Raw genomic sequence first — 24,801 nt, 5'->3', positions numbered from 1 at the left:
ATCTCTGTGTGAGCCTGAGCATCGCTACCTTTCCATTACCAGCCTTCTCCCACAGCCATCCCAATCCTGATTTCCTTCACAGCTGTCACTGCAGGACTTGGGTTTCCCCAGCTCCTCGGAGCCTGCCAAGCACGCTGAATTGTGCTGAACTGTGCAGCACGTTCTGCTTTGCTTTTTATGATGGGGACAGATGTCTGCTGGAGACTGGCAACCGGAACAGGGGGCTCTGCAGGCAGCCCTCTTTAAGGACAGCACCTCTGTTAAGCCTTCTCTAGGCCACATGGATGTTCCTTGGTGCTCTCTGGGATGTATTCGCTGACCTTTGCAGGTACAAGGCTGCGAAGGTGGCGGTAGGAGGGGAAGCAAAGGGGAAATCAGCTCTGAAGCGGTTAACGTTCCCGGCTCCAGAATTGATAAGCAGTGGGACGTCAGCCTGAAATGAACTTGCCTTGTTCAGTGGGGTTCTAAGACAGCGGAACTCAATCAGCAACGGGCCACATGGTTCAAAGCCGCAATTCATCCCAGCGCGCCTCTGAAAAATGGGAGGTGACAGTTCATTTTGCCAGTGACAGTCTGTCGGTCTCGCTCAATGCTTCTCCCGTCGATTGCACCGCTGAGGTGAAGTGTGAGCTCTCAGACACCCTTGCTTTGTATTCCACTCAGCTGAACAGGACAAGCCGAGGATCAAAGGTGGAAAAAACCTCCCCTCGCCCAACCTCAGCCACTTCTCTTGCTCCCTCCTCACTTTCAAAAGGCTTTTGCGAGCCCGGAAAGCCCTGTTCCTCACTCTTTTGGGTTAACGTTTGTCCCAAGCACGCGCGCCTCTTTCCATCAACACCGAGGTGTGCCCAGAGCAATCCACATGAGAGATGAGCAACCCAGGCCCGCTGCTCTGAGCTGCTAAATCTGCTGTGCACAATTAGACAGGATAATGGTCCAGGAGCCAGGGCTCTCTGAGCCGCAGAGGATCCCGGCAGAGCTCCCATTCTCTGTCCACGCACAGTGTGGAGGGAGATGAAGCAAAAAAGATAATAGAGATGACAGGCTGAAAGATTCCTGCTCCTGAGCTTTGTCTTTAGCAATCGATTAGCTCCTCTCACAGAGCACTTGTGAGAATGTGCTCAGCAGATTCCCTCTGGAGCACACTTGGAAACAGCGTGGCAAGGTGAAAGGAAAGGACTGAAGCATCGGCTGGTACCTGCTGCCAAGGCAAGGGCAGCGTAAGCCACTGGTTAAGAGACTTGTTTGCATGCTGCAAATCTTGAATACTTCCAAAGCATTCTCTTAGCCAGAAATCCAGGGGTGTAGCTTCAGGGGCTCCATGCACACCGCATTAGCTGCCCAGGCAAACACTTGTTTGGCTGCCTGTGAAAGTTAATCTGAAACGAAGAGCTATGAAGCTACAGCCGGTTGGCAATGTTGGGTGGACTCCGAATGAACAAATCCTTTAACTCTTCTTTTCCAGTACCTGTCAAAATTGCCACTGTTGTGCTGCTCTGTGGGTCTGATCGTGTCCAGGGACCAAGGCTGAATGCATGTGGCTGCTACTGGAGAGAAGCTTTTAACTTCTCTTCCCTGCAAATGCACAAATACACAGGAGAGAAAGCAGTAATTGCTGTTTGACTTCCAAAGTCATCTGTGCAAACTGTTGACTCAGAGCATGGAGATCTCCAACGCTATTACAAGCTGGGCTTAAAATATTCTTGGGTTAAGTTAATAAGAGAGAAGAAGCCGGTAATTAAACACTGGGCATCACTGAAACGGTTTGGCACATGCAGCTGCTGCTTCCTTTGAAGATGGGAACTATTCAGTTCTTAGGCATCTTAAAAGCAGATAAAGTGAGGTTTGCAATGCAAGGTGGATGTATAGCCAAAAAATGAAGGATAAGCATAAAGCTAAGAACTATTGGAAATACGCAACATGCAGCGCAGTCAGTAAATATCCGGCTTCTTTATATGTCATAAATAGCCAGAAATTCTGTGTCTCTTGGAGTACAACCTCAGCCCAGACCCTATAGAAATAACAGCACGTGCCCTTCTTGTAAACCTTCCACGTACTCATCAAAAGCCCCTGGGTACATTCCCACAAAGCTCCTCTGCAAGACGTTTCATACGGAATGCTCCTGACTGACTGAAGAGTTGTCTGACTCGCGGCCAGCATCGAGGAACACTGTTCTGCTGTATTGCATTTGGCATGTAGGCACTGCGGAGACAGGCACATTACAATGCAATACCTGTGTATCCAGACAGAGGAGGAATGAGAGACCTGATAGATGTGGAGTGGAGGGGACGAAGCTCTGCCTCCAGCTTCCACCTGCACAGGCAGCGTGGGATAGGGAGCAGAAGTGGGAAAAGGCAGTGGGCAGCTGAAATGAGATGAAGAGGCTTTTGCAAAGCCCAGAGCAGTGAAGGTTGGGCCATGCTAAGTGGAATCACTGCTGGTGCTTAAAAAGGAAGGTGAGATGGCAAGTGCACGAGAGGACTGGCAATAGGCAGTGCCATCCTGAAGATAACAGGTTGTCTGTCAACGTGAGGAGCTTATGTACATGTTGGACCACAGAGCTCCTGCTAACGGAGAAATTAAACCTGTCTCCACACACCGGTCCCAGTGCTCTGATTACATTTACAGAGGTTGTGACCTGCATCCTGTCACCATGGAAACCTCTCCTGCTGCTGATGTACAGTCGGGTTGCTTCTGTGGGTGGCTGATATTTAAAGGTAGAGGCTATGGTGCTGTAATAGAAGAAGCCAGGGCACCAAGTTTATGAGCAGCCGAGTGGCAAAATTCATTTCAGTCCCTTTGACACCTTGTAATCTCGACTGGCAATTCCAGGGGACTCTGAGGAGGTGGTAGAGAAGAAAGAGAAAAGAAGAAGAGAGGAAGGAGGGGGAAGAAAGATAATTCACTCATCTTTATTAAGCAATTCTTCTTCCTAGGGAAGGGAATTCGTGTATTAAACTCATTATGAAACACAATACTTTTATGGATCCATCAAAATAGCCTTCCCTTTCCTTTCCACCCTTCCAAAACAGGCTTTGCATCCAGCCCACATCTCTCCCGTGCCAAACACACTCTTACTCCTAGTCTGCCTTGATGCAAAATGATCTTTTGATTTCCTTCTAAGTCTCTTCCTTCTATACATTTGGAGCTGAATGTACCCTTGGCACTCGTTAAACTCAGAGATGCTGCTCCAGGGGTGGGGGTGTCCTTAATCCCCCACTGAGAAGCTGGACCTCCTGTACCTCTGGCCTCTGTATCTGAGCAGTTTCGTCTTGTTTTGGTGCGTGTGCAGTGCACATGGGTGTAAGTGAAGCTGCAGCTTGGGGCGGTGCAAGTGACACTGGTCCAGACACTGGTGAAGAGAAAGAGCATGAGGAGGACTCTGGGGCCAGGGCTGATGCTCAGCACGGAGATGGCTGACAGCGTAGCTGACTACGATGTCAGCTTCTCACACAGGCGACAGACACTACCTGACAGGCAACTACTTAGCTTCCAATTTTCTCTGGTATAAAACTATTCTGTTAAGCAATGGAAGGCAGTGCAATGAAGGTAAATAAAAGTGACACAGGACCCAGGCGCTGCTCTCTCTGCTCTTCTCGCAGACGCGATTCTCTGATCGGTTGGTGGAAGACAGAGGAGAGCTGGGAGCTGGGGACTAGGCAGGATGAAAGGAGACAAACCGGGAGGGGAAAGCAATTGTGGTGATAAGGGCAGGTGGCTGGGAACCAGAGCAGTGCCCCACAGGAGGGGAAGTCTTGTGGCTAAAGCATTTGCTGGGATCTATGGACTTGGTTCAGTTCCACATCCTTCCATGATGCTCTGTGTGAGCTCAGGTGGAGCAGGGAAAGGGAGCATCCTGCAAGTTCAATCGGCAGGTAGCTTATCCAGGCTTCTTCCCCGGGCAGCAGGGAGTGAGAACTGGAGGTGTGTGTTTTAACATGTATGGTGCAGAGGAAAGAACAGTCACGATTATGACTGAACCACCATGAGAGAGTGACACGGATTTGCCTGACCAGAGGAATGTGAACTATGGAAGGGAGAGTTGAAACCAGGGGGACGGACTGAGGAGCTAGAAGCAAGGATACGTAAAGGGTATTTTGTGTTGTGAGGAGTCAGGGATGCTTCCAGGGAGCCAGACAGGCTGGGGACCAGTGCACCCAGCTGAATTTTCCACTAGCCTCTCAACCCTGCACCCCTTAAGGTCCTACCTTTTTGTTTCCCTCTCTTGTCCCCTGCCTTATGCATTGGCTGTAAGCTCTCTGGGGCATCTCTTAGCCCCGCTTGCCTATCCCAGCAGAAACCTTCACTATGAAAGGATTCAACAAAGCTATCACGGTACAAAGAATAAGAGATTGCATACCAGCTCAGGAGCCCCTGGAGCCCAGCTCGGTGTAAGGGATCCATTGTTTAGGCACCACAAGAGTGATTACTGTGAGTGCTGTAGACAGAGGATGCAGAGCCATGACTAAGAGATCAGTTGGTTCAGGAGGAGGTGAGAAAGAAAAGGCATCAGCTGGAATCCCAGATCAGCTTGCTCTGGGTTGGGTATCTGGCCTTTGTAATGCTTTGATTTGAAATTGTAAACCCTTGTAATCCTGGTGGATTACATCTCCATAGCCTTTAATGTGTGCATCCCCCAAAGCCATGCAAATGCAGAGAGAGAGAGAATGGGGCAGCGCAGCAGCACCACGGCCATCCCTTCCCATGCAGGGCACTTCCCCACACACTGCCCTCTCTTTCACCTTGGATAAGCTCCCTTTGCTCTGGGCTAGGAGCGGAGGTTGAACGCAGGGGCCGGCAGAAGTTTAGAGAAGCAGCCGATAATTACAGCAGAGGAGATAAAAGCAGAGAGAGGAAAGAGATCTGCAGACTTAGTGGGATAAGCGGCACTCAGCTAAAGATCTGTGGGGCAAAGAACCCCTCACTGTTGTTTATTGCAACCAGTGACCAAAAAGAAAGGCCAGACTTCTCACGGATGTCACCACTGCCCCTTTCCAAGCTGAAACAGAGGCAGCAGAGGGGCACTGCTGCTGCCTGCCTCTTTGGGAGTGCTAAGGGGATGAAAGAGAGGAAGCCCTGATGTAGGAGTGATGCATTGAAGCTGTCTTTAGGAGACCCAGGTTTGGTTTCAAGCTCTTCTACAGCCTTTGACCAAACCACTGGAGTAGGCTGGATGCAGACAGTGAGTTGTAACTTCGATGTAGATTGTCCTGCTGCAGCAGAGGTTGCTGCTTCTCTGGTCTGGTTGCTGTTCTCTGCTAGAGGAAACTCAGTTTGTTTTCCTGAGATCTGCTGTGTGATTCACCCACGGCCAGTCAGCAGGACACAGGTGAGATCTGCAGGACTGCAGGTGCTTCCCTGTGGCTGGAAGCATCACTCAGCATAGAGGTGTTCATCAAAGCAGGGAAAGCTGTGGATAAGAACGCCAGAAATGGGCTCCTTTCCTAGAAACACAGGAGACCATCAGCGTCCTGAGAGGGCAGCAAGCTCTGAGCGCAGGTCGCTGATGATCCGCCTGGAGCATCATCTGAGAAGCGCAGTTCAACACTCACCCCCAGCGTGTTTGTGCTGTGCTGCAGAGCAGGCAGAGAGGCTGTGCTTGCTCTTTCTGCTCGTGGTCGAGCACGGGCAGGCTCTCCATGCGGAAGGAACGAGCAGCTCCGGAGGACAGCTCAGATTCCAGGTGGAGCGTGGCTATGGAAGTGTTTCTCCATTGCCGGCGGACAGAGCCGCCTGGGACACGGCTCCTGGTGCAATGCTTTTGTTGTCTGCCCTCTCCTAAGGTGAGAAGCTCTCATTGAGGAAGCTGCCGTTCTCATTAGAGTACCATTTCCACTGTTTGCAATTAGACAATTCCCAAGCTCGGAGTTCATCGCACACTCAAGTGCTTCCCTGAAGAAGTGCCCAGCACTCTGCAGGATTGCCCCCTCTGGGGATACCCGCTGCAGCAGCAGTCGCTAGAGGAGGACTCTGCTTTTAAACTTGAAAAGGAATTGGGTTAGTGGGAAAGGCACAGGGTTAAAACTCCGAGGACATGGGCCCTGCTCCTCATCATTTTGCTGGCTCCAGGTGTTGTTTAGGCAAGGCACTTCCTTCCCTTTGGCCTCATGTTCCTCTTCCATGAGATGGGGATTGTGGCTTTGCTTTGGAAACGTTCTGAAGTTTGCATGTGAGGAGTGGAAGAGCCTCGAGCTCAAACCTGTCTCCAGGGCTTCACCTTGTTTGAATTTAGCCCCAAGAGTGCTTAAAGCATCCGGCAGAAGGGGGCAATGTAATAACAGTGGCACAAACACGTGGGGTACTTCCCAAGCCGAATTCTTTTGCATCTGCAAGTTTTGTCCTTTCGTTGCACAACGCATGAGCTGCAGTAACACTGCATCCCCAAACCGCAGCATCATCCCCAGGAAGATCTCAAAGCAGTCTACAAACATTCATTGATTGCTTGACAAGCATGAAACTGAAGGGTGACTCATTCAAAATGACAGGAGGGATACAATAAGCTCTTGGATTTAGGGAATACTTTTGCCTTCCTCCCAGCAGATAAGATCGCCGGCTAACGGTACCCTCTTGGTGTTTAATGAATAATGTAATGCATCCACTATCCGAGCTCAGATAACGGGCTCGTAACACAGCCTAACATGCTTCCCATAGCATCACGTTGAGCTGCACTTGCAGTCAGCCCCTGGCGTTGTGTCCATCGCATTGCAGGGCTGCTTCCAATGCTGTCTGCATTCTTTTTTGCTATTTTCCACATGGAAAAAAGCATGGGATTACTTCCTCCCCCTCCAAGAAAAATGTTTGTTTTCTAAAGATACCTTTTTTTTTTTTTCTCTCCTTCAACAATGAAATACCCTCAATGGCCTGGACTAGAACGTGTTTCAACTTGCAATTATTATTCCATAGTATATTACATCGGCTGCCATCCCAGAACCCCAGGTAATCACTTCCACATTCTCTTTGCCAAGACAGGGGAAAGCAGCCTGACAAAGGATCCTCTTCACCTGATACACCCAAATTCCTGCTTGCACCCAGCAGAACAGCCAAGGTCCCCAGGCAGAATACTTCAGATGAGTATTTTGGTCTGAAACCGGTTATTTTGGACCAAACCTATTGCTGTGCTGCCTGCAGAGCTCAGCCTCCATCCTGCAGAGCTCAGCCTCCATCCCCCAGGCCTCTGGCTCTCATTTCTCTTCCCGAAGATTTATAGTAATTTCTCCCATCTCCCTGATTTCTTCATAAGAGAAAAGATCACTTCAGGGACCTGCTTCTGTCTCCAGCTGCCCTGTTTAACACCTCCAAATATTCCTATTTATGAACTAACATCTGGGTCAGTCTACGTAGCGTAGTTTGAAAGCCATTAAGACAGATGCCTGCATTTCATTAAGCAAGATTTGATAAGGTGGGTAGGGTTACAGGGCAAGATTACTATGGGAATTCAGTGAGTTTAAACCTTCACTCCAGTTAATAAAATCAAACAATACATCATAAAAGTGTCTGGAAATTGGCTCAATAATTGAAATAGAACTGTGTGATGGATGGAGATTTATGGATGTTAATGCAGGAGCAGGGCTACATTAGAACATCATCCCTAAGTCTCTTCTGAATCCAGACCCTCGAGTCCAAATCTCTCTTTTGTGCTGGTTTTCGGTAGGAGGCTCTTTTCCAGAGGGAAGAAAACCTCACAGAATGGCTGGTCCAGTTTTATTCTGGGATGTCACTGGCCTGTCCATGAAATCTCAGGACCATCAAGTGTAATGTGATGGATATTTACATAGATGAGTCTGAACTGGCTCTCAGCTGTGCCTGGATCCTCCCAGCGCTGCTTGGGCAGACCCAAAGCCAGCACTTCCTTACTGTTCATGGCTCCCTGACACGTGCTGCCTTCCGCACAGTGCAGACATGCTGTGCTATTATTACACTGGATAATAAAACCAAGGTTAAATCCAGCCAGTAGCCATGCAGCATCTTTCCATCTCTCATCTGCATCCTGACCGGAAACCAGTCAAGGAGCTCACACCGTGGCCTTTGTGCCCACCAAGACTCTTCTCCAGGACTGAGCTCTCCTTCCTCCATCCACTGCTTCTCAGATCGTGCGGACTTTTGTCCTAAATCCTTGTTCTCTCTTAGGAGCAGACAAGGAGCGTTTCCTCCTCTAGAGATCTACGGATCTTCCCTCAACTCCATCCTTCTCCCTCAGCCCTGATGGCAGCCCTTGGTCCTAGCTGTTTATGGGAAGTGTCCCCTCTGCAGCCTTAATGAAGTGTGTGGCAGTCCTCCTCATTAAGACTCAGTGTTGTCAATAAAAGAATCATTAAAGTAGTTTGATGAGGGTTGGGAGAAAGAGAAGAGGTGCTACAGCACATCTACAGGGCAGAGGGCAGCTCCATCACACACTGTAACCAAACAGCAAGGGATCAATATCACCTTTGCATTAAACTGAAGCCCATCCGTCAGCCTGAAGAAGAGCAGCATCCACAGGAGCTGAGCTCACTGCTTATTTCTGGTTTCCTATCTTTCTAATCCTTCCCTTTACAGAGTATCCTCCCCTCTTGATGCTGGCCAGCATTTGCCAGAGGCCATAGGAATGCTGTCCCAGAGCCGTCCCTTGCTTAGGATTCCAGTGGTGACACCATTCCCACATCTGGCTTCAGGAACATGCTGTTGGGAGATGCCTCTTTCATGCTGTCACCTCACAGACCACCTCCAGTGACCACTGTGGCTGCTCCCAGAGACACTTCCTTACCACTGGCCAGCTCCACAAGGGAGATGGGTGTCGGAACGGATGGACCAGTGGAGCCCGTTCATCCTAAAGGTGAGAGGATGCTTGTGCCTTATGGACAAGAGATGTGTGCCCAGTCTTCCCTGGCTCAGGTCTATGGGATTACAGCCAGGAGCCATGTGTTGAGCACAGGGGAATCTGGACTCTGGGCTGAAGCATTGACTTGAGCCTGATGTACAGTCAGGTGCTGCACAGGAGGAGGAAATCTGGGCCTCTTCACTCCTGGGTTAAGCCCTGAGCTTCCTCCCTCCCTCTCAGCTCACAACTGACTCTGCCTTTCCATTTCTGGGGTGCTGTGCACAACGCAGGCCTGGATCACCCGAACACCAGCCCGGGCACCAACACTCTTGTTTATTGCCCTGGGTCTTCTCCTGAGACGTCGTGTTTCCCTGCTGTACTACATCTTGTCTCGTCAGCCTAGAGATTCTTTCAGGGGTTTCTGTGTGCAGTGGGGTCCTACTGTAACTAATGTGCTGGTGTGATGGAAACCGGCTACCAGGCACGCTCAGCTCCTCTCAGAAATACATCCCAACACACCTGCTTGCTTCTGAGAAAGCTTCCCAGCAGAGAAAATGCAGCATGTCTGGAAGGTAAACGAGCCCAGAGCCTGGCACTCTAAGCCAGGAGCAAGGTCCCCTCATTTAGTTTTGCTCTGGGAGCAGATCTGGTTGCCCATAACTCAGAGCTGCTGACATGTTTTTGTTTCTCCTTGGCTTCAGGAGCTGGTGAGCAGTAACCTGCAAGCCCTGGCGAAGCGGAGGTGCAGAAGCAAATGATGAAGGCAAGCAAAGGCCACTGAGCTTTAACAAATGGAAAAGGCTTTATGAGGCTCCTACCCAGCCTTTAACTGAATGACTTAGTCACACAAAAAGATCCACGAGCTGCTGGATACTGGGACTGACACAAGCACGGAAAGGCTGGGACTCCAGCAGAGCATTAGCATGGCCTAGCTGGTTTGTAAACCAGGAGACATTATTCAAGCAGTCAGGTGCATTACCAGATTGGAAAGTTGCCTTTTTTCTGAGCTGTTGGTCACTGTCAGAGGCAGCAAATGACACCCAGCGGCCCAGCAATTTGCCCTGGAATGGCAGGAGCTGGGATACAGGAATAGATGGACCAGCATCTGTTCTGAAATGGCAGGAATTAGAGTCTGCTCTGAATTGGCAGGAGCTGCAGTACCGGGAAGAGAGGACAAAAGGGCAAGTCAGTGCTCTATATCCAGGGATACTGAGCAAGATGAATACAGGGGCTGGAAATGAACTTTCAGTGCTGCAGCACCAGATGAGGTGAACAAATAACCTGAGCCGCTTTAATGAAGCCTGTGATCTTCCACCTCCTTTGTGTGATGGGTGTCCCAGGGTCAGCGTGTGCCCGCACGAGCATGCACACATCCTTATCTTATCTAATTACTCCAAGTTTCAGATTCATTTCGGTGCAGCTGCTTGAAAGGGCTGTTATCAGCCAGGGCTTTGTGGTTTAACCTTGGTCCCCTTTTGTTGTTAACCTTTCCCAGTGGCAGAGAGGGGAAGGAGAGATCCTGATGCGCCAGGGGGTGGGGTGGGGGAGCAGCAGGGAACCGGTGGGTCTGCACCCCCCTTGGCTTTGTGCTTTCAGCCCCACGTCAGGCAGTGTGACAGCAGACAGGGCTCTTACCTGCAGTGACAGCGCTGGGGCCCAGCCGCACGCACCAGCCCGGGCAGGGACACGTCTCCTGCCGAGCCCCCCGCATCCTCCGGGATTCCCAGCAGCGCGGGGCGGCTCTCCCGGGTTGCCTCGCATCCTCAGCTCCTCCAAGGCTGCCCTGCTCTGTTTCCATAGCTACACCCAATCGCATCCGCCTTCCTGTGAGATCGCATTTCGAAGCAAGACAAGCCTTCAAAGGAATTTGTCCGTTTAACAGAATAGCGTTAGGAGAGAGCCCGTCTGCTGGACTTGGGACCTAAAGTGATTATGGGGGGGGGGCTTTTATCACCTAGGGAGGCAGCTTTACATCCAGAGCCCACAGAGCTTGATGCTACACAGCAGTGCTGCAGGGGAAGTTGCCAGGACTGCCCAGCCTCCTGCCCAGCTGAGCACAAACCGATCTACGCATCCAGAAGTGGAAGTGGCAACTGAAAAGGGAAGGAAAACCAGGGCATTTGCCTGGGAACCAGTGTGCCCAGCTCCATCTGCAGCTGCCTAAGGTTGAGAGGAAGGCTTGGCTTGGTGCTAAGGCTTTGGGCAGCAGCACCTATGTCCCTGTGACAGCTGAGCCTCCATGCTTCAGTATCCCTCAGTAAAATGGATTTAATAGTAACAACAACTGCTGCACAGTCAACCTGGGCTTAGCAAAACCCTCCTGTAGGGAACATCCTTGGTGCTGTCTCCAGCTGCCAGGACCATGCACGTGTAGTCCAAGAGCATCTGGGATGCAACAGTGCCAGCATTCACACACGATGCTGCTCTCAGTGCTTTATGGTAACCTTACGATCTATAGCAGAAGACCAAAAGGCACCCCTGCAACACAGCTCAGGTGTTGAGGAGGAAAGATCTAGAGCTTTACTGTTGCCATAAACACTGCACCAGCGGCACGTCTGTTGGGTGAACATGCTCTTAAACAGTGATCACACCCACGGCAGCAAAGGAAAGCAAACCCACCCCAAACACCTGCAAAACAAGTCACTGCTTGCTTGATGTAAGGAAAGAAGTCTTCCAGAGCCTAAACATGATCAGTTCAGCTCTTGGGCAAGCAGGTACCCTCGAGCTCCCTCTTTATGTTTTCAGATCCTTGGGTGAGCTCCAGCAAGGCAGCGAACGTGTGAGATGACCCTTTCCTTTGCAGTTGCATGAACATTTCTTCCTCTGAGATTTGCATTGATCCGGTTTCATTGATCCTCCTGGCATATCCGAAGGCAGCTTCTCCTGTCTAAGGGACCTGGTTCATGCCTTTAGAAACTCAGTTTTAAAGGCAGGCTCAGCAAGCAGCTGCTTTTATTTGTAGGCTGTAATGAACTGAGGGGGATTTCTACACAGACCTGTTTAAATATTTATCCCTAAACACCTCCAGGTGAGAACACGGATACGGATCCATCTGCTCTGCACGTCCACCTCCACTACACACACCAGCACTTCTTGCATACGCTCCGAAGCACTCAGACGTGTCCGGAGCCTCAGGCAGCTGACAGAGATGCACGTTTTGCTCCCATGGGAGACCCTGAGCTCTCTACATCCTGACTCATGAAACCCTTCCTGACTGGGAGATGCAATGGGGATGACTCCTGCAATGGATATGCTTTCTAGCGAGGCAGTCTCCCCCTGAACTGCAGTGACATTCCGTGTGCTTTAAGGCCTCAGCATCTTGTACATGAACCTTTTCTATGTGCTAGGATAATAGATACGTGTTTGCTAGCAGGATATTGCAAAGGAAGGATGGGATCCTGCACACTTAACCCATGGGAAATCTTAAACTAGTCTTTGGAATCACTGATGAGCTTCATCTCATGCAATGCCATTTTTGGCTTGTAGAGCACAGGTTGCATTTATTGCTTGTCATAAAGCAAGTTAAAGTGTGTGACCCTGCCGTTTGCCTGGGCAAGACACAGAAATAGGAATGGCTGCTACAATCTAGGCCCCTTCCTATGCAGGATGAAGGAAAAGGGAAGTTTTATTGCAGAACAACCCGTTAGAGGGGGGAGCCTGCCTTTACCTGACACAGATCCAACCCCCAGCTCCTGTCGGGCCAGGTGGGATCAGCCCCACACAGCCCCAGGTGAAGCTGCTCTGCACCAGACGCACTGGATTAAGTGATAACGAAAGAGATGCGCAGGTGCCACCTGTTAAAGCAGCGATGGAGAAGGTCAGCCCCAGCCGGGCACTCCTGACTGCAGCGCGGGCTCCCAGGAGCTGGGCATCAGCTGCCTATAAAGAGGTGGGTTTGATGAGGAGGAGCTCCTAGAGCAGAGGCCCGCGGTTCCTCCCCTCTTTTTGGGGTGTCCCCGCCCTTCCTGTGCCTTCCTTCCTCCCCCTGCCCTGAGGGACGGGCGCATCAGCCGCGGGTTTGGCGCCCGTGGGACGGAAGGTGACGGGTACCATGATCCCAGAGGACGTCCAGAAGCTCCTGGAAGGTAACCACGGCTTCCTCCTTGCTTCCCCTTCTGCTTAATGGGGAAATGTGCTGTGGCTGCAGGGGAAGAAGCTGCGAAGCTTGCTGTGCCTCCCTGCTGAACCAGAGAGGGAAGTGGAGGGGCTGTGGGCACTGCTGCTTCTCTAAGCTGATGGTTTTGGGGTCCCAAGGTTACGTGTGCCCTCCCTAACCCCACTGAGAGCTTATGGGATGTGTCTTGGTGCTCAGGGCTTTGTGGGTGCCTCCATGCCTGTGTAAGGGTAGGGAAGCTCTTTGGTTGTCTCAAGGCCTGTGAAAGGGGGAAGGATGCAAGATTAGGGGGGTTTCTTTGGGCAGGGTTGGGTGTCCCCTGTGCGTGCTTTCGGTTCGGGTGTTGAGGGTCCGTGGGTGAGCATCTCGAGGGTGAGGCAAGGGAGCAGGCACAAAGGGTGGAAGAAGCTCGTGTGCTGCAGTTAGCTCGCTCAGGGGGCTTTTGGTGTGGCTGTGAGAGGGATGCCTCCTGGCTTTAGCTGCTGTGTGAGTGTTGTGTGTGGCATTGCGGGTGCAGTGAGCTGCATCCTCAGGAAGGCTTCAACCCCACTGAAAATGGGGCTACAGCGCAGAGAAGCGCTGGCTCCAAATCCCCCTTCTGCTTGAGAGCCTGAATGTGGCTTCCCGAGGCCTCAGCTTCCGAGTGAATGAGCTGTTCTGAGCCCTGGCACCGTTTACTTCTATGGGTAAGGCTTGTTTTTCATGGCTTTCTTAACAAACTCGAGCTGCAACACCTCCACTTGTTGCAGTGGTGGGTCAGCCGTGCTGAGCTCTTCTATTCAAACATGCTTCACAGCCATAAGGCAGTTCCACATGGGCTTTAGCAACTATTGCTGAGTGAGAAGTACTGATGGAGGTGGGCGCATTAGAACCTGCCCATCAATAAGTCCTCAGAGGTGCTGCAGGCTGGAGGCATGGCGTGAGCCCGTCACTGATCAACAGTGCACGTGTAAGGACACATCCTGCCGCTGCAGCTGTGGGTGGGTTGGTGGTGGGAAGGAGCCGTTAGCATCTCGCTGTGGAGATGCCACAAGGCTTTGTGACCTTCTGCTTCCTGTTGTGATGGCTCCTGGCAGCACGGGGCGCTCGCCCATCCTCTTGGAGATCACAGGATCCCAGCCAGGTTTGGGTAGGAGGGGACCTCAAAGCTCCTCCAGCTCCAACCCCTGCCACAGGCAGGGACCCCTTCCACTGGAGCAGCTTGCTCCAAGCCCCTGTGTCCAACCTGGCCTTGAGCACTGCCAGGGATGGGGCAGCCACAGCTTCTCTGGGCACCCTGTGCCAGTGCCTCAGCACCCTCACAGGGAAGGGCTGCTTCCTCTTATCTCCAACCTGAACTTCCCCTGTTTCAGTTTAAACCCATCACCCCTTGCCCTATTGCTCCAGTCCCTGATGAAGATGCGGGATAACTTCCAGCCCTGGGATGTGTTGGTCTCGGAGCCCATCAAAGCTCCCTTCCAAATGCTTTGTGTCTTCCCCCAGATGGAGGTGTGAATTTTCCCCTCTGTTCTGTGCTCAGGGGCTTGGGTGAAGCTCACCCTCTCCTGGTTTTGATGTGCAGTGCTGACACCTCTGTAAACAGCTCATTTCTGCACCTGCCACCTCCCTTTAACTTGGATTATTTTCTTGTTAGCTGACTGGTTTTAATTGAAGGCTTCAGATCTCCTTCCAAAGCACAGCCTTTGTTTGCTGACAGGTAGAGCAGGCTATGAATGGAGATTAATTGCATGTCACATACCCTGGATCAAACTTGCTGTGTCTTAACAATCCACGCTGTCTTAAGGCCTTCCAGTGGCTGAGGAGGTTTCTAGCTCTGCAGGCTGGAAATGAAGGTGCTTGAACTATTGCAGCATCTGCAAACTGCATCAGTGTAAGAACCCTTGTATTTAAAGGAAGAAGTCCCAAGTAGAGGAGGCAATAACGTCTGCTTCCTTGCACTAAATGTGGTCCATGGTCTGTTGAGTGATGTGCAGATGCTGAAGGCTTGTTGGTCTTGCATGGTTATCACGTAAGCCATCTCTGAGGTTGCAGTGGTTGGAAGCCAGCACAATATGGCTATTCTCTACACTGCAACAACTATATTGTTTGAAGTCCCGCCTCACTTTGGGCTCAGCCAGGTCCCTTTTAAAGCTACCTAAGGGTATTTCCTGTTTGTTGAGCACAAACTACTTCTGAAGGCTGAAAACTGATATTTCACTGCAGAAACCCAGGGCTTCTGTTGTCCTTTGTAGGAGCAACGGCAGTCTGGTTATCTTCCCTTCACCTGCCTTGCTTGGGCCTCTTCATTTCAGGAAGTGGGTCTGGAAAGCTATTTCCTTGCTGCAGTCTGGGCAGGAGGGGATGGTGACACTTGCACAGCCTCAATGCTCATTCAGAAGTAAGCAGCAAAATGCTCTGGTTTGTGAGGGCAAATAAACCGGAGCCAGCATTGGTGCAGCATCAGGAGTAGCTCTGGAATTTAAACATCGGGGGATTCGGGGTTGAGGCTTGGAAGCTGAACATTTGGGAAGCTGTTCTCAGTCCCCTTGTTGCCCATTGCACAGGGGAGAATGGCCCCTTCATCCCATTGCAGGGGGATGGATGGAGATTGCTTCAGTTCTCAAGGTTTTCTCTGACTCAGCTCCCCAGCAGCAGGAAGGCACAGCTGGGAAGTGTTGTTTCATAATGAAGCCATCCTTTTCTGAGCTTGCAGAAAGGTGGAGAAATGCTGTGTATGAGAGTTCCTGGCTTGGTTTTGACAAGTGGGATGGGACCGTAACAGCCTTTGAAATCCCTGCCTGTCTTTGGATGCATCCTGGATGCCTTATTGTGGTGTTGGGGAAGCTCAGGGTGTCTGCACCCTGATTTGTCCCAGCCAGCTGGGCTGATGAAGTGCAGGGGGGATCGTGTGAAGCAGCAGGTAATGCTGGAGCAGGCTGGTGCAGTGTTACCTGGCACAGCTGAACCATAGTGATTCTGTGGGACCAGTTCCTCCAGGCACGGAGTGTGGGATCGCTGATGGCAGAGGAGTGGGAAAGAGCACAGGGAATGTGTGTGTGTGTGCACAGGGAGGCTACACAGGGCACCTTAATACCCTTCAGCTCTGCTCATTGAGTGCTGATTAACTCCTAGAATTTAGTGCTGCTATTCAAAGGGTATTTACTACCTGGGCTGCAGTGGCTGTGACAGGGCTCTTATGATGCTGTGTATCTCCCGCAGGATTAAAGCGGATAACTGCAATTGCCTTTAGAAACTCCCCTGAAACACTTGATGAAATCTCAACTGGTTCCCCCCCTCTCCTTTACCTTTTTAGCTGCAGGAAATGAAAAGGAGAGTCCTGTAAACTTTGTGAGTGGATCACAGAGAGCAGTCCATAAACATCAAGACTATAATGTTACCGACAAGCAGTAAAGCTAACATTAGGGTGATTTACTCTCGAGCTGCTTACATATTGCTCTTCCTGATCCACTTGGAGAGTTTATGGTTAGGCTTTCTTTTTCATTTCCTGGTGCTATAAACATAGTGGCTGGCTCTGGAAAGGGGCTCTGCCTGCTTTGCACAAGTGTCCCTGGTTCTACTATAACTTATCCAGCAGCTGATCTATGCTGACATGCCAGTCAGTAAATACTGTGTTAGAGCTAATTGCATCCTCATGGAGCTAATCTGGGCTTAAAAATGACAGAGGGATGCAGCTGATGCTTGCATAAGTTCTGGGAGCAGTTTGTTTTCATGCTTGTTCTCTCACAGTGGAAATACAGCCTACAAGCACACACATATATATATACACACAGTACATAGCTTCTCTTGCTGAGCCATTTCTACTGTGCTGGTTTGTATATAATAAATTGTCCCCTTAGCCTCATCTGTTCTTCAGCAGTAAACTCCTCGGAGCAAGATATATCCCTCGTGCTTAGATATATGTACTTGGGTACTTCCTATGTAATCTCTAAGCAATGCAAGCCTCGGCATTGTTAGATGGGTCATAGGCTGGTACTGTGTCTTGGATGTGCAATTAGAACTGCAGAGAGAGGTACTGGAAATGCAGTTTAGCCTAAGGATTATGAGATTGGTTTGGGATTTAAAAAGGCCTCACTTGGATGCTCTGGCAAAGCCTTTGTCTTATCGCAGGCAGGCTGCCTAGGGCTGAATTACTAGAGGTGAACTTGGTGTTAATAGGCGTTTTGGGTTAGGGTTAGGGTTACCACAACTGCTGCTGGATGGAGGCGAGGGTCAGGAAGTGATGCTGTGAAGTGTTACTGCCTATCTTTAAGCTTTAAGATGAGCTCTTAGGTAGAAGATCCTCCCTGTGAGGGTGTTGAGGCGCTGGCACAGGGTGCCCAGGGAAGCTGAAAAGAGAACTGGACCACTAAGGATGTGAGCATTATGGTCTGGATTGACTCCTTCCCAGGCTGCTGTGGGGAGGGTTGAGTCTCCTTGGTCCTGCCCATCTGTCACTCTTTAGAGGAGGTGGGAAGAGGCCCTTATTGCTGGGGGATGCCCTCGGTGTCCTTCCTTATGCTCCTTGCTTTAAAGAGCTCATTTTTCCCCCCTTTTTATCCTCCCCCATCCAACCTCTAAACCTTTCTTGAGTGTGTCATGAGCAGGCAACGGAAAAGACCTGGGGCTCAAGGTTGGAACAGAAAAAGGTGTTTTCTCATGTGGCATTTTGATCTTGAGCTGTGCCCGGAGGTGAAGGAGCCGTGCCCCTTCCTGGGCTGTGCTAAACAGCGCTGGCTGTTGTGCTGGCAGCTGAAGCATGAGGAGCTGAAAGCCTTGCAAGCAAGGTATTAAACTGACATTAGTGGCACAGCATGGGGCGTGAGGTAAAGGTTGGAGAGGCCTGTGGGTGTACAGCACCACAGCTTTGAAGCCAGCCTTTCTTCGGCTAGGGGATGCGAGCAGTGATGCTGCTCAGGTACAAGGGTGATATTCTCCTCTACAGGGCTGCTGTGATTGGAGCGGGTTTGTTCTCTGGGGTTTGAGGTGGTTCTGTAAAGAACATAAATATTTATGCAAATGGAAGACACTTAATCCTTTTATCCTCCAGTTCATGTGGAATTTCTGCATATAGATGTGGTCTCCAGGTGGGAGAACACCATATTTACTGTTGCCTGGCTGTCTCCGCTGAGCTAGCCCGGGGTGTAGGATTTCAGAGGTAACCTTGCAGGAGAGCCCATGTTGGGATGATGATGCTGCTGCACAACCAGCCTGGTTTTCAGTGCTTGTCCTTCAGGAAGATCATCCCAGTTGTTTGTTTGCCTTGTACCATGGCAACTAAAGGGAAGCTCTGTAATCTTTAGGTCCTCTTCTATCCACAATCACTTCAATGTCTCAACTCCTCCAAATGAAGTCTTCAGATTGACTTGGGTCTCAAGATCAGACTGCTTGGTACAGGGCTTTGAGGGCTTCCCAGTGCAGTCAGGGCCAGGTTTCTTAGCCAAGAACTGGTATTCCTCTGCCTGTGAGTTTTAACCTGTGACTCTTCCCCAGATGCTGAGGGCTACCTGGCAGATGGGCTGCAGAATGAGAAGCTGAGTGCTAAAGCAAGAGAGCAGAGGGATGCGATTCTCCTTGGCTTCCAGCAAGTCAAAGCCAGGTTTGTGTTGTCTCATTGCTTTCTACTGGGAGTCCTTCAGAGTAATGTCATGTCTTGGGGTGCCACGTGCTGTAGTCAGTTGGACAACTGGCCCATGGCCTGGCAGTTGATGGCATTCAGGGCTTGGTATAACGTGAATGCACTGCACACTGGTTTGTGCCTTCTTCAGCCAGTTTTATGGGTGTCTGCGAAGTTATTGCGTGTTTCAAAGTAAAAATCCTTGCCCTGGGCTCTGCTGTGCAGCTTCTTGCCTCTGGGTCTCTGATTCTGTCCTGTTCTTCCCCCTCCCTTGTGCTAGAGAGGATTCTAGGGGAAGAATCCATCACTTGTTTCTTAGGCTTGTGGCTAAATCAGTGCATGGCAAAGGCTCATGCTTCTGGCTTGCTGTGCAAAGCATCTGTTTCACAAGTGGCTCCTGAACTCAGATCTGGCTTGCCTGGACCTTTGCTGCAGTAAAAAGGGATGAGAAGGAGTTCTGGAATTAAAACTTGGGTTCAAAATCTCGTGTCGGCCAATGTGAGCTGTGTCATTTGGGTAAGCGCATGAAGTAAGCAGGGGTTGTTCTGTTGTGCTAGTGGAAAATCAAGGATCATAAAGAGAGAACAGGTTACTGGAGGCTTAAATAAAGCTTTCAGCCTCAGCTACATTACATTACATGATCCAAAGCTTGCTGTTAATGCTCTATTACAAGGTATGAGTCGTGTCACTTGACGTCCAGGCCTGACAATAAAGCTCAGGGTGGCTGACTGGTGCAAGCATCCGGTTTAACTAAAACTGCTGTCGAGGCCCTGAGAAGGGGAGGATTTTATCCTTTGGAAGGGCACAGCCAGCCTCTATTCCCTGCAGCCCCACTGCAGAACTTTGCACGACGTCCTGCTGGATCTTAATCGATCTTTCCTGCTGCCTAATTAAGCATCAGTTTTACTCAGCAACTCGGGACTGTGTAATTATCAGCCTGGGTTGCCCTGAATAATTGAAGCAAGCTGAAGGCAGAAGATGAAGCCTTTGGAAACTGGGGCTGTGGCATCTCTAATGGCAGAATGTGCCCTGTGATGTTGCAGAGGAAAGGGGTTTCATTGCAGGCTTACAACAGATTGCTGTGGTTTAGCTCCCCTCATTGAGCTGGGATGGGAAGAGTTAAATAAGCAGAATTCTGAGCCCGAGGTATTTGGACATCGAGTCAAGCTTTTATTTTATCTGTTCTAGAAACGTGCAGCTTTAAAAGTGACAACTCTTTATTTGCACATAGTGCAACTGGAATGAACTACAGACAAATGGCATGGAACTTGATAAATGTAAGGCAGCTGGTGAGCTTGGAGTTCCTGCCTTGTTCCTGCTTCCCGAAGTAGGTGGTCTGTCTCCATGTGCTGCTTGAGTTATGAACAGTGGTGGAGAGGTGGGGAAAGATGCTGCCATGGTCATCATCCTGCAGACCTCTGGCTTCCCAGTGTGTGTGGTTTGATGTGCCCGAGAAGGAGCAGCCTTTAGGGTCCTGGGGCAAACCCTGGTGCTGTGATGCAGAACACAGCCTGGGCTTTTAGCTCTGTCTCAGCCTAAGAGTTCAATTTGGGATGCAGCTTTTAGAATGGAAACTCCTTGGAAAAGCAGCGTTGCTGAAGCAGCCTGTGTGTGGGGAGGAGACGGGAGATGCACGTTCCTCCTGGATGCTCAGGTTAAGATATGGGCCCTAATCCTTATTGAAATAAATGGCAGGTACTTCTGGGGGGGAAAGGGAGCCCCTGGAGCAAAGCCTGCGGGGTGCTGCCCATTTCCTACTTGTGTTTTATTGCTCAGTGCCATTTGGAAAGGGTGAGAAGAAGTCTGTATACAAATGTCCTTGCTCTGACCGGAGCCATTACTGCAATGATTTGTGGTGGGAGATGGCAGTAAGGATGACTGTGTTTTTGATTCAAAAGGATCTCTGCAGGTCCTGCTCTTGGCGCTGAGGCCCAGGTTTGTCTCTTGGGGAGCTTCCTGTGGCTTTTGTGGCTGCTGTGCAGGAAATCATCAGCCATGGGCTTCAGGAAGCGCCTGCCTGCCCCCAGCAGCCCCTGTGCAGGGTGAAACCCAGCTCAAGCGTGTGGGGTTTCATTCTCGGGGTCCATAACAGAAGCTCAACTGCTGGGGGAAGGCACCCACAGCTCTGAAAGGGAAGAGCTTCACCCTGAGCCAGCCTCAATACCTGCTCCTGTAACTTGGCTATCGCTGCTCTCCCCATGGCCTCGTAGCATCCCCCCCAGGAGGTCTGCAGATGACTCCGATGGGAGCAAGTGCTTGGGTTTGATGCCTGCATGCGCTGCCTGTGCCGATGCGTTGTTGCCCCCGTGGGGAGCAGTGCCGTGGGCTGTGCTTGCAGTTTATCCCTTTCCCAGGCAGGTTGGGGTGGCTCCACTCGAGGAGTGGGGTTGCAGGGAGCGGCTGTGGGAGGCAGCCCCCAGATACCTGAGTTATGGGGCCCTGCACCCTTTTACTTTCAGACTCGAGTTGGTTGTTTAAAGAGCACTGCTGAAACTCAACAGCGGGGGTGGTTTTCCCCCTCCCTAACTCGGATCCTGTTCCATGTTGAGGTATTCCTATGGAAACCCAGGCCTGGCATTTCCCCCCCAGTCATCTCTTTGCTTTTGCTGCTAATCTCTTTTTCACTTGCTGTCCCTGGCACCCAGGAAAACAAACCCAGGAACACATCTGGAGGCTTGGTCCCCAGGTGTAATCAGTGCAAGGGATGAGGCTCTCCCTGGACACCTGTGTCCTGACTGCAGGCTGAGGATGCTGTGCCAGCCCTGAATAGGGGCAGTGTTTGTGATGGGTCAAACCTGCTTAACCCCTTTGGTTTGGAGAGCAGGGGCAGGATGCGGTGCCAGGGCAGAGCTTTGCTTGCCCCCCCCCCCAAGGAGTCATCAGCTGCTTGTTTTATGCCCGTTGGTGCTGAGGGTTTGTCTCCAGTTGTTCCTTAGGAACACTGCTGCTGTTCCCTGTGTCCAAACAAAGCTGCTGCGGGGTGGGAGCAGATGTCCAGCACCTGGGATGCATTGGGTACATGGCTCCGCTCAGGAGCACAAGCTCGTTCTTGTCCTTTGGCAAGAGCAGCAACAAAGAAGAAAGTCTTCTTGCTGTTAAATGACCTCAACTCAGTGCTTCGACATTGCCAGAGCACTTACACTGGCAGGGGGTGAGATGGGGAGAAAGGGATTTATTGAAGAAGCTATGGAGATAAATGGTTCCTCCACCTCCTTGGAGTCGGGCCCTCATTGGAACTCCCTGTTGGGAGGCAAGTTTGCAGCGATGGAAACAAATCCTTAGTGTTTTTTCCCTTCTCCCTGAGGTGAAATGTAATAGGGCTGAGGGGAGAGTGGGGCAGGGCTGCTGGGTATCAAAGCAGCGGTGAGGAGAAAGGGGCTTAATTCATGTTGAGCTTCTCGCATGCACCCACTAGGAAACCCGAAGTAGACGCTGAAACCCTACCTTTAATTTGCTCTTTGGTGACAAAACCAATGGTGTGAACCTGAGGCCAAATCCTGCTGCTCATAACTAACACACAGGAGCCCTGTCTGACACTGCTGCCTGCAGCAGGAGCCCCAGCATAGACCAGGCTTGGTTTAACAAGCCCCAGCCCTCGTTTTCCTGCCTTGTTCTCTAACCCTCTTTAACACCGATGGCAATGTTCCCAGCACTAACACTGTGCTATGGGTGAGGAGCAGTCTGCACGCAGTCTTTTAACTCTGCACTGGAGCTTCTCACATACCCAGGTGATGTCCTGGCCCACCAAGGAGAGCCTGTGGAAAACAAAGTCTTTCCTGGACCCCCCAGCTGCCATGCTGGTATCCATGTGCAGTGTCACAAGCTCCTCTCCTGGGTGAGTGATTTAGGGGTCTCACATTAGTCTGGGGTGAGGTTTCAGTGTCTGATAGTGCTACTGTTGTTGTATGTGGTTCACACATGCTGTCGCAAACCAGTTAGCTACTGGTTTGCAGGGGTGGCTCATCTGTAGATGCTTCAACACTAGGGAACTTGATTCTTTCTATGGGAAGGCATCATAGTAGGACTGGAAAAGATTCACTAATGGAAATACATCCAGAATTTTGTCTAAAGCAGTGTGTTTGCCTTGTTTTAATAAACTTCAGCCCATATTAACTACATTTATTACTTCACTTTTCAACCTTCTTTCATAGTTTTCAGATTGAAATGAAAGACAATGCAATTTCAGGGTAATTTGGCTTCATTACTGGAAATGCACTGCCTGTAATTCCTACCACTGTTCAACTCATTATGCTGAATAATGTGTGAGACCAAGATAAAAAGGAATGTAAGGATGTGACCTGATGGGCAGATAATTGAGCTCAGCGCATTAGTGCCAGGGCTGGACCGTGGCCCCACCACATTGGCCTTAATTAGGCAAAGTGCTGTTCTCCTCCTTCATATTCTTCCGAGGGCTGGAAATGCATTTGCTCAGCAAAGAAATGATCTTGCTGAGCAGGATTTCATTCACACTTACTCTGGCCATTAAATACAGATTTGTTCTGTGCAAAAATCCAAGCAAGTCCCTGGCACTTTGCAGTTCTTAGACTTACATTTTCTAGCCCCAAAATGAGCTCCTGAAATTGGTTTTCCCCCTTTGTGCAGGGGAGATGTGGCCCTGCCCAGGCTGGGGATGCAGAAGTGTGTGTTGCAGCAGTTGGTGTTAATGGTGATGTACAGCATCTCGCCACCCTGCACTGGCGCGTTGCTGCGGCAAGTCCAGAGGAGGCCACGAGGATGCTCAGGGGCTGGAGCAGCTCCCGTGTGGAGCCAGGCTGGGAATATTGGGGCTGTTCAGCCTGGAGAAGAGAAGCTGTGTGGAGACCTCAGAGCAGCTTCCAGTGTCTGAAGGGGGCTGCAAGGATGCTGGAGAGGGGCTCTTCATCAGGGACTGCAGTGATAGGACAAGGGGTGATGGGTTCAGACTGAAACAGGGGAAGCTCAGGTTGGAGATAAGGAAGAAGCTCTTCCCTGTGAGGGTGCTGAGGCGCTGGCACAGGTTCTTTTTAAAGTCTGGGCAAGTTTCTCTTGGGATGTTCCCGATTTATTCAGTAATCTCAGTAGGGGAATTTTTCCCTCCCGTCTCCTTTTGGGGAGTACAAAGGAAGGAATTCTCCTCTGTTAATACATGGTGTGGTGGGGGCACAAATTCAATTTGTCTTTTATCATATTCTACCTGCTTTTATACCTGGGATGACCACAGCCGTTCACTCTGCCAGTAATGCAGTTTGGTGCCTTCTGGGTTAGGCTCCTTTCAGTAATATGCATCATTTTCCATCCCAGCTGATAAAATTACCCCTGTTTCCCCATCCATTTCCTTGTGAATGCATTGCTAATCTGAAACCTGAGGACTGTAAATGATTGAAGCTGTGTAACCAGAGTCTTTGCATAGCTACCGCTGCTGTACCATTTAACAGAACCCATCTGAAGCGGTTTGTAACCCACTTTGCTAATGGTGAGCTCCCCAATCCCATTTTCAGCTGCTTTTTTCTTTTGCCCTGTCTGAAATCCTGTACAGCATTGATTTTTCAAGCTCTTCTTTGTGCAAACATTAAACCCCAACAAATCCTTGTGCAAATGAGACCGTCTTGAGCTACCTAATGCAATAACGTCTGTGGCGATGGTCGTGTTCTTCGCTGGACAGGAAAACACAGGAAATTTGATTGAAACCTGACTTTATGGTTCCTGCTGAAATGGAGTCTGAGAGGGAAGTGGGGTTTGGACTCTTTATAGGCTTTAGAGCTGCAAAGAGGCCATTATAACCATCAAGTTTGACCTTGTGCATCATACGGAGCATAAGATTTCAGACAGCAATTTGTGCTTCTGGTCCCAAATGGGTCTGGTTTGAGTCCCTCAGCTCTGGGGTTTGCTGCAGGCGCTGGATGCTGGTCAGCAGACTTGAGCTGTGGACGGGAGGAAGGGGATGTTGATAATGGATGTTACTGGATTTCTGTGCATTGATGGGGTTTGTGACCCCCCCAAACCCTCATGCAACAGGAGATGAGAGGCCTGGGGTAGATGTGCTGCTTGGGTTTTGTGTGGAGGTTGGAAACGTAGGGATAAACCCAAGTTCTCTTGGTGCTTCAAGAGAGCACCAATCCTGTGCTCATCCCAAAGGGCAAATCCAGACCCAGCGTGGCAGGAGTAATACTTCCATGGTGGGAATTCTATCCTTAGATGTTCCAGGGCTTAATCTGCCTTTCCTTTTTGAACACGAAGGGATATTTCTGGGTCTCCCTGCTTTAAACACTGGTGCTGAGGTGATGGCAGTGTTGAAGTAACTTCTTTGCTGGTGCTGCT

At 50.4% G+C, this 24,801-nt stretch overlaps 2 protein-coding genes across 7 annotated transcripts in view; one reads left to right on the top strand and one right to left on the bottom strand.

Annotated features, from left to right (window-relative positions):
* The window catches only part of ATP5MC1 (ATP synthase membrane subunit c locus 1), a 253,514-nt gene that overhangs the window by 207,052 nt on the left and 21,661 nt on the right, over positions 1-24,801 (bottom strand). The window lies entirely within an intron of this gene.
* SKAP1 (src kinase associated phosphoprotein 1) overlaps positions 12,783-24,801 on the top strand; it is a 145,314-nt gene continuing 133,295 nt past the window's right edge. For 4 of the 6 annotated variants that reach the window (XM_062626537.1, XM_062626536.1, XM_062626538.1 and 1 more), the window contains exons 1-2: positions 12,786-12,882; positions 18,381-18,486. In XM_062626537.1, the coding sequence (XP_062482521.1) occupies positions 12,849-12,882; positions 18,381-18,486 (140 nt within the window). In that variant the 5' untranslated portion in view covers positions 12,786-12,848. Of the gene's footprint in view, positions 12,883-18,380; positions 18,487-24,801 lie in introns of all 6 variants that reach the window. The other 2 variants (XM_062626540.1, XM_062626541.1) reach the window with 2 other exon arrangements.

The sequence above is a fragment of the Pezoporus occidentalis genome, unplaced genomic scaffold (genome assembly GCF_034315485.1).
Source record: "Pezoporus occidentalis ecotype Australia unplaced genomic scaffold, CSIRO_AGI_Poc_V1 ctg293, whole genome shotgun sequence".
Taxonomy (NCBI): domain Eukaryota; kingdom Metazoa; phylum Chordata; class Aves; order Psittaciformes; family Psittacidae; genus Pezoporus; species Pezoporus occidentalis.
The sequence above is the reverse complement of the archived record's forward strand: the minus strand, read 5'-3'. Positions and strand labels throughout refer to the sequence as shown.